This window comes from Lithobates pipiens, unplaced genomic scaffold (assembly GCF_037356315.1).
Source record: "Lithobates pipiens isolate NorthernLeopardFrog02 unplaced genomic scaffold, aLitPip1_a1.2 Scaffold_1, whole genome shotgun sequence".
NCBI classification, from domain to species: Eukaryota; Metazoa; Chordata; class Amphibia; order Anura; family Ranidae; genus Lithobates; species Lithobates pipiens.
In genome coordinates, this window is record NW_027507685.1 from 68156591 (window position 1) to 68165917 (window position 9327).

Consider the following 9327-nt stretch of genomic DNA (forward strand, 5'->3'; position numbering starts at 1 on the left):
TACTATGGATCCCATAATGAGCATATGTGAGGAAATGGAAAAAGTCAGATATTAAATTTCATGCAACTACAGTAAAAACCTTGGATTGTGAGCATAATTACCGTATTTATCGGCGTATAACAAGCATTTTTTTCCCTCTTAAAATCAGGGGAAAATCGCGGGTGTGTGTTATACGCCGATCCTCCGCGATTTCTGCGCGTTTTTTGGGCTCTCGGCGGCTTTCGGGTGTACTCTGCGGTTTTCAGCCGCCGAGAAGGGCCGAAGGCGGCCGAAAGCTGCCGGGAACTACGATGCACAAGGCTGCAATGACGGACAGGCTGCAATGACGGACAGGCTGCAATGACGAACAGGCTGCATGACAAGGCTGCAAATTACACTGACAAGGCTTCAGATGGACACTGATAAGGCTGCATTGATGACGTCCTGTGTATCTCGGTGGCACCCGGTAGTTCTCGGCAGCCTCCGGCCCTTCTCGCGGTTTTCAGCCGCCTCCGGCCCTTCTCACGGCTTTCGGGCGCCTTCGGCCGTACTCTGCGGTTTTTGGCCTCCTTCGGCCCTTCTCGGTGGCCGAAAACCGCCGAGAGCGGCCGAAACCCTCCGAAGGCGGCCAAAAGCTGCCGAGAACGGCCAGGCGCCACCGAGATACACAGGATCTCGGCGGCGCCATTTTAAAAAATAAAAGCTAACATCACTGAGGGGACAACGATGTACATGGCTGCAATGACAGACAGGCTGCAATGATGGACAGGCTGCATGACAAGGCTGCAAATTACACTGACAAGGCTTCAGATGGACACTGATAAGGCTGCATTGATTGGCATTTAAATGTGTTTTTTTTTTTCCTTAAATTTCCCTCCTAAACTTGGTGTGCGTGTTATACGCCGATAAATACGGTAGTTCCATAAACATACTTGTAATCCAAAGCACTTGTATATCAAAGTGAATTTCCCCATAAGAAATGATGGAAACTCAGATGATCCATTCCACCACCATTTATTCCTAAATCCTTCAGTTTATAGTCCTCATAAAAAGATTATAGCTTATTATATTATGTTGTGTAACCATAAAATGTCCATCCACAAATGGAAGCCTCCACAAGGGGATTAAAAGCAAAATCCATCAGGAGCTACAGAGTATAAAGGAGAAGAGGCGCCTCTAAGTGTAGCAATATGGTTACATTTAATGGAGGTACAACATTTAGCAACTCACATGGTTGCTATAGCTGAATGACTGCCACAGCGTGGACCTGAATTTCCGGGAGGCCGTCATAAGACGCCCCCCCGCCCCTTTGCACGCGCCCCTGATTACACAATGTAAAAAAAGCTGCTCACCGGCTTATCTGCAAGGGACATCAGTGCCCACCAGTACCCCCTGCCATTGCCACCTGCCAGTGCCCACCAGTGCTGCCTATCAATGCCCACAAGTGCCACCTATCAATGCCCACCAGTGGTGCCAATCAGTGCCACCTAGCAGTGCTGCCTATCAGTGTAACCGATCAGTGCCCATAATTGCCACGCATCAGTGCCACCTTATCAGCATACATTAATGAAGGAGAAGAATTACCTGTTTGCTAAATTTTATAACAAAATATTAAAAAAAATTTTTTTTTAAAAAATTCGGTCTTTTTAAATTTGTTTAACAAAAAATAAAAACTGCAGAGGTGATCAAATACCACTAAAATAAAGCTCTATTTGTGGGAAAAAATGAGAAAGTGCATCAGCGCTGAAAATTGGTCTGGACAGGAGGGGGGTTTAAGTGCCCAGTAAGCAAGTGGTTAAAATGGGCACATCTAAGTATGCAGGCATCCGGGGTAAAGCTGTCCACATAGACCGTCCTCCGCACTGCCGGCTCTCACCACTATCAGTCTGCAGTTGTGACCGGGAAAACGACCCTGTATAAGAGCGATCTGAAAGCGAGGCTTGAAACGCTAGAGGGGAGCGCAGTGTGGAAGGGATGACGTCGGGTGGTGTGGAGGATTGTCTTCTATGTGGACAGCTTTACCCCGGATGGCTGCATACTTATATGTGCCTCTTTTAATCATCAACCATGTAAGTTGCTAAATGTTGTACCTTCATTAAATGTAACCATATTGCTACACTTAGAGCCGCCTCTCTTCTTTTTTTATACTCCGTTGTGACATGACACTACTTGTATATCAAGACATCGTTTGTTTATCAAGTCAAAATGTATTTAAAAATATTGCTTGTCTCGCAAAATGCTCTCAAAACAAGTTACTCTCAAACTAAGGTTTTACTGTATGTTTGAACCAAGTCGGGGGTCAAGCTCAATGGTGGGGTCATCTGGTTCAAATCTAACAACATATAGGTCAAATTCCAATTCTACTCTGGCTAACAGCAATGCTAGTGGTGTATTGGATTGGATCATGGGCTTATTAGGGGTATATAAATGGTCTATGAAGCATTGCAAGCAATTACAAGTTTTTAAAATATATATATTTTTTTAGTGGCTTTTCATCATTTGCTAGCATTTTTAAGTTTTGTAATGTAAAAAAATAGGGCATCCAACTACCTCAACAGCAGTGTACATGAGGCCTTAAAATCTTTAAAAAAAAAACAAAAAAACTTTTCTTAGTTTCTGTTCAAAATATTGCAAGTAATTATTCTGCTTCATTGATGTGCGCTGATGGGGCTGTACTGATGATCCATGCCCTGATTATCTGTGTAAATATTCCCTGTCACACTTGCCAGTGTCCTGACAAAATGGGAAACTCGCCAGAAAATCAAACCACGTCACCACATCACTTCCGCTTTCTTTAAACCATCAGTAATTGCTGATTTGGATGAATTGGTGTTTGGACACAACACCGGCTACCGAATACAGTCCGGTAGAGGAAGATTTAGCTGTTTTCACAGCACATCGGCTAACGAGGACAAAGTTATCGCCACCTCAGAAGCGGCCATTTTCTTGGTTTAGGAGCAGCATACCAATCTCCGCTAATATCGTGCACTGGATTATATTTGGTTGCCAGTGTTGTGTCCAAACAGCAATTTGTGAAAATAAACCGCAATTCCTCAATTTGTAATTCATGATGGTTTAAAGAAAATGGAAGTGACGCGGGTTGCTAATTCTGCCAAGTTCGCCATTTTGTCAGAACACCGGGTCCAGCTATCCTCTCCTCACGCTGTGACCGCATGTGAGGAAAGGAATACCGATAACCAGCAAGTTTGTTTACATGTGATCAGCTGTGATTGGGCACAGCTGATCACATGGTAAAGGGCCTTGATGATTGGCCCTTTACCACAATCTGATCAGCTGTGTCCAAAGGACCCAGTGATCACAGTGCACGCCAGATTTTGGGAGGATGTCCATGGATGCCTCTTCGACTATAGTGTGTGTCTGAAGAGGTTAAAGTAATTATCACTTTAAAATAGAAGGGGAGACAATCAAGTGGATCCTAAATGGAGTCCCCTTTATTTTGATTGGGGGTTATTTACCAAAATCAAAGTGTGCAACTTTGCATAGAAACCAATTGGCTTCCAGGTTTTATTGCAAAAGCTTAACCAGTTCCCGACCGGCGCACACCGATGTACGTCGGCACAATGGCATGGCTGGGCAAATGGGTGTACCTGTGCATCCCTTTAAATTTCCCGCCATGCCATCGCGTGTGCGCCCGACAGGACCTCCGTGAGTCGGGTTGCGGATCCCATGGACTCTATCGCTGCGGGGATACCCACGAACACCTCACGGAGAGGAAGAATGGGGAAATGCTAATGTAAACAGGCATCTCCCTGTTCTGCCTAGTAACAGTGTCACTGATCTCTGCTCCCTGTGATGTCACATGTAGCCACACCCCCAAGTTAGAAACACTCCCCAGGACACATTTAACCCTTACACTGCCCGCTAGTGGTTAACCCCTTCACTGCCAGTGTCATTTACACAGGAATCAGTGCATTTATATAGCAGCGATTGCTTTTATAAATGACAATGGTCCCAAAAATGTGTCAAAAATGTCCGCTGTGTCTGCCATAATGTCGCAGTCATGATAAAAATCGCTGATCGCTTCTATTACTAGTAAAAAAAAATATTAATAAAAATGCCATAAAACTATCCCCTATTTTGTAAACGCTCTAACTTTTGCGCAAACCGATCAATAAATGCTTATTACGATATTATTATTTTTATTTAATTTTTTTACCAAAAATATATAGAAGAATATGTATCAGCCTAAACTGAGGAAAAAAAAGTATTTTTTTTAAATATATTTTTGGGTGATATTTATTATAGCAAAATGTAAAAAATGGTGCGTTTTTTTAAAAAAATTTATTTTTCAAAATTGACGCTCTTTTTTTGTTTATAGCGCAAAAAATAAAAACCACAGCTCATTGTGAATTACTTACCTTAGATCGAATCCCCTGCAACGGTCCTCGTAAACCGCTCTGGCTGGTGACATCTCTCCCGGAGTTACTTCCGGGTATCACATGCTCCGGCACTGTGATTGGCCGGAGCCACGATAATGTAATGGCACACTCACTGAAGCAGCGGCTCCGTACAGGTTTAGGAGATATCTGGGGTAGCTACAGGTAAGCCTTATAGAAAGTGGTTGTAAACTGCAGGTAAAAATTTTGGAATCTGTTGTAATTTTTTGTGTATGTGGAAGTATCCAGCAAGGAGTATTCATAACTAATCTCCATATGCTTTCAATATTAGGACTTCAGACTTGCATTTGGAAGCCACAAAGGAACTCGGAACACAAGGTGGCATGGAGGAGTGGCCACAGTGGTGGAAAGCCAAGGAGATGAAGTCTGGGGAGTTGTATGGAAGTTGGCCATCTCCAGCTTGGACTCTTTAGACATGTATGTGAACAAGGTCATTTATTGCAAATTGTGTCATGCTGTACTAATTAATAATGGCATGGTGTAGGTCAGCATTAAAAACTGACTAAAAGTAAATTGGTTTCCAAGGCTGAGCTAAGTTTTAACATCACTTTATTCCCCAACCCACGCTAAACAGTGTGAATGGAGGGCTCTGGCCCCCTGCCGGCTGCTGTATTTAGACCTGTGACTGTCTGAATACCTTAACATTCACTGCATCTGATAAAATGCAGTCATTATTCGCCCTGCAAACTTTCAACTACCAACAGGGCTTACCACAGCTCGAAATTTCAGCCAATTCAGCAAGAATCCGCCAAAATCGAGCCATGTATGGCCAGGTTAAGAAAGATAGTCTGTCTCATTTCTATGATCAGTCTTAGTTACCATTTGTTTGGTAGAGTTAAGACAGAGATATATCAGGCCTGGTCAAATTTCCAAAACCTGGGAACCAGCTACTAGAAGTAAGGATGCAAATCTTTAATATATCAATATAATTTCAAAACTGGTTTTCAGTCTTTCAAATCTTTATTTATTTATTTTTTTAACATGAAGGTCATTGTTTGGGTACTTCTTGTAATAGAGAAACAACCATCCCTATTATGTTGTGACACTTACCTCTGGTAGAGACTGCTAATAGCTGTTCCAGCATACGGTTCACATGCATGGTCATCCATTGTCACTAACTGAAAAAACCTGTCCTGAGCAATGATGTGCAGCCTAGAGGAGCCAGTGATTATAGACAGTAAGTGGCTGAAAGAAACTGGAGGAGATGCAGATTGCCACATGCCACCAGATGCAGATTGCCACAGACACATGCCACCACATGCAGATTGCCACAGTCACCAGATGCAGATTGCCACATGCCATCAGATGCAGATTACCACCAGATGCAGATTGCCACAGTCACTTGTCACATGCCACCAGATGCAGATTGCCACAGTCACATGCCACCAGATGTAGATTGCCACAGACACTTGCCACATGCCACCAGATGCAGTTTGCCACGATCACTTGCCACATGCCACCAGATGCAGATTGCCACGGTCACTTGCCACATGCCACCAGATGCAGATTGCCACATGCTACTAGATGCAGCCTCTTAAATACAAATTGTCACTCAGCACAGAGGCAGTGCAGTGGAGTGGTGGGTTCCGCGTGAGAGAGAACAGCGGTGATGCGGGGCGGGCTGTGAGAGATGATGTAATCTCTCTGCTCCCCCACTTCACCCCCTGTGTGGGCGGAAGTGCGGTGATCTCTCTGCTCACCGCCGCCGCCGCACCTCAGATAGTGCACACTTCATGAATTGCTTCTAAAACTGTTTCTTGTTTCCTCCAGCCAGGAGGGAGTTGATGGGGGTGTGTATCAACCAATAGAGATCAATGTCCAGACACCAGACGGAGAGCTTGCTTGCCGCTGTTATCAGATGAATCAGTGTGTGTATGGACTGACATCCCCTCAGTACAAGCAGGTAATCTATTGGTGATGAAAATGTGTAAATAGCAACTTATATAAGTCAAAGTTATTTTGCAATGACTGGGATTTTAGAAGATGCACAGGACCCCCGTGCAGTTCGCACCGGAGCCCCTCTGGAGATGTGTGAACCGACTCCATTGAGAGCCTGTCATAGTCTTATGACATGCGAATTATGAAAATGAAAAGATATAATTAAAATATTTTCAAAAAATGTGACGGGTGTACTCACTTTTGTGGGATACTGTATATATGCTCTTGTACCAACACTGTACTATAGCTCCTCTTTAATCGTTCTTTGAAACAAGCCCAAACCCCAAATTAAGACCCCTTTTACACTGAGGGGCTTTGCAAGTACTATAGCAGTAAAAATTGCGCCTGCAAAGCACCCTGAAACAGCGGCTCCATTCACTCCAGTGTGAAAGCCAAGGACATTCACACTGGAGTGGTGCGCTGGCAGGGCATCAGAAAAAGTCCTGCCAGCAGCTTCTTTGGAGCGCATTAGGAGCGGTGAACTCACTGCTCCTAAATCGCCCCTGCCCATTGAAAACAATGGGGCAGTGCTGCTATACCGCTGGCAAAGCGCTGCTGCAGTGGCGTTTTGCGGGTGGATTTAACCCCTTTTCGGCCGCTAGCGGGGTCAAAGCCGCCTTGCTAGCGGCGCTAAAAATATCACCACTTTACCGCTGACGCCCAGGGCGGCTCAATATGAAAGGGGTCTAAATGACTAATCTAGGGGGGCAGGAAACGGCACTGTACATCCAAGAAAAGATCATCTGAGGGCATGATAAAGTTGTAGAATTCATATGAACTGTTTTTCCGCGGCTTGTGTACCGAAGCAAATTTTTGTGAACTCTTCTGTACGCGAACCAAGTTGTTTGAACTTTTTTTTGAAAAACTTTATTTATTTTACCCTGTTAAAAAAAAAAAAAAAGATGCCTATACTTGCCTATTCTGAAGTTGCTCTGCTCCTGTCACATGATCTCTCTAGCGCCAGCTTCATTATACATGAGAGACAATAGATGCAGAGCCTGGGCGATGATGCCACCCATTGGCTTACTATGGGGCATCCATTACCAGCTGTCCCTCCTCTACACTAGAGCTGCCACTGGAAGTCGGTCATGTGACCAGATCAGAGCAACTTTAGAATAATTTCTTTTGCAGGGTAGATGGAATAGGGGTTGTGAGTGAATTTAAGCTTAGTTGGGTTTTAACTTGCCTTCGGGCTGGGTTCACACTATTGCGAATTGGATGCGGGTTTCTCTGCATTTAATTTGCGTGTTAGGAGACTGTGACTGGCTCTCTATGGAGCCGGTTCACACAACTCCAGTGCAAATTGCACAGGAGTCCTGTGCGTCTTCTGTGCTGCTTTTCAGGTCTGAATTCAGCCAAAAATCTGAACTGAAATCGGACCTGAAACGATGAACAGGGATGCATCGGACCCACTCCGTGCTTCAGTGTAAACCCAGCCTAAACTCTTTTGGACTGAATGAGCGCAAATTCTCATAGACATACTCTAAGGTCTTTAGGAAAGCCGTCCCAGAAGACTGGAGGAAGGGGCATGGATGCAGGTTCATATTACAGCTCACTGGGATTGCAATTGGGATGTTCAATAAACTCTCATATAGGTGTGGTGATCAGGTGTCCACAATACTTTCGGCTTTATTGGGGTTGATTCACTAACGGCAGATGGACCGTTCATTTTGCAAAGGAGGTTGCACTTCAAGGGAATTAGACACAGAGCTTAGTGAATAAGGTGGAACTCTGCTGGCTTCTATTTTCCAATCATGTGCAAACAAAAATGCTTTGGGGGAGATTTACTAAAACTGGAGAGTGAAAATTCTGGTGCAGCTGCGCATGGTAACCAATCAGCTTCTAACTTCAGCTTGTTCAAATGAGCTTTGACAAAAAAACTGGAAGCTGGTTGGTTTCTAAGCAGAGCTGCACTAGATTTTCCACTCGTCAGTTTTAGTAAATCAACCCCCTTGTGTGTTTGCAGTTTAAAAAAAAAAATTCTTGCACGTGAATGGGTATTCTTTGCAAAGTAGAACTTTGCCAAATTCACTAAGCTTTGGGGGTGCACAGTGCAACTTCCCTTGCAAAGTAAACCGCCTATTTTGCTTTAGTAAATCAACCCCAATGTGTTATGACATGTAAGGAATGGTTTAATGAAGACAAATAGGCTGTTTACTTTGCAAGGAAATTTTCTCTTAGCTTAGTGAATGAGATGAAGCTCTGCTGACTTGCATTACCCAATCATGTGCCAGCAAAGTGTGTTTTTTTTTATTTATTTTTTTGTTTGGTTTTGTTTTATATTTTCCTTGACTGGGACTGCCTATTCTTTGCAAAGTGAATTTTCACCAAATTGCAAGGGACATTTTTTCTTGGCTTAGCCAAAGTAAACCTTTTTGGTCTTTAGTAAATCAACCCTGCAGTGTTGTAGTGTGCTTTAAAACATTATGCATGCAGAGGTTTGAGTGTTGAACACAATTAATGTTATAACGATTGTATAAAATTTTAAGGTGACTCGGCCACTTTGCCTGTTAAAGTTTTCTTTAAGTTACTTTTTCCTGCTAATATTACCTTCCCCTCCCTGTACTAATACAATGACAAGCTTAGGTAGATGATGTTTGCAACAGGGGAATTAAAACCGCATACATGTTCGCTTTTTTTTTTTCTGGCAGGTCCTGTGCATGGGAGCAAAGCAGAATGATTTACCACTTCAATATCAGAGGATGTTAGGAGACTTGGAAACCAATAATTACTCGGGTCCCATTGCCATCATGGACAGATTGAAAGATGCATTACAAAGAGTACAAAATGAGGGATGATTTTTGTATAAATTATAGAATCTTCATTTTAGCTTTAATGGGGTGACTTTTCAGTTTAGGGTGTTTCCAATTTGTATGACTATTTTGATGGGTGCCTTTTTTTTTCTTTTTTTAATATGAAAAATATATTTTAACATTTTGTGTGTTTACCTCCATTATTCTGCAATCAGGAAATAAATTGAACCTGTACTGTG

The 9327-nt window shown here is 43.2% G+C and overlaps 1 protein-coding gene across 1 annotated transcript in view; it reads left to right on the top strand.

The window, feature by feature from the left end:
• GGCT (gamma-glutamylcyclotransferase) overlaps positions 1 to 9327 on the top strand; it is a 28546-nt gene extending 19219 nt beyond the window's left edge. Inside the window, exons 2-4 of the mRNA XM_077453381.1 lie at positions 4669 to 4814; positions 6168 to 6300; positions 8987 to 9327. Of these exons, the coding sequence (XP_077309507.1) occupies positions 4669 to 4814; positions 6168 to 6300; positions 8987 to 9133 (426 nt within the window). The 3' untranslated portion in view covers positions 9134 to 9327. The remainder of the gene's footprint in view (positions 1 to 4668; positions 4815 to 6167; positions 6301 to 8986) is intronic.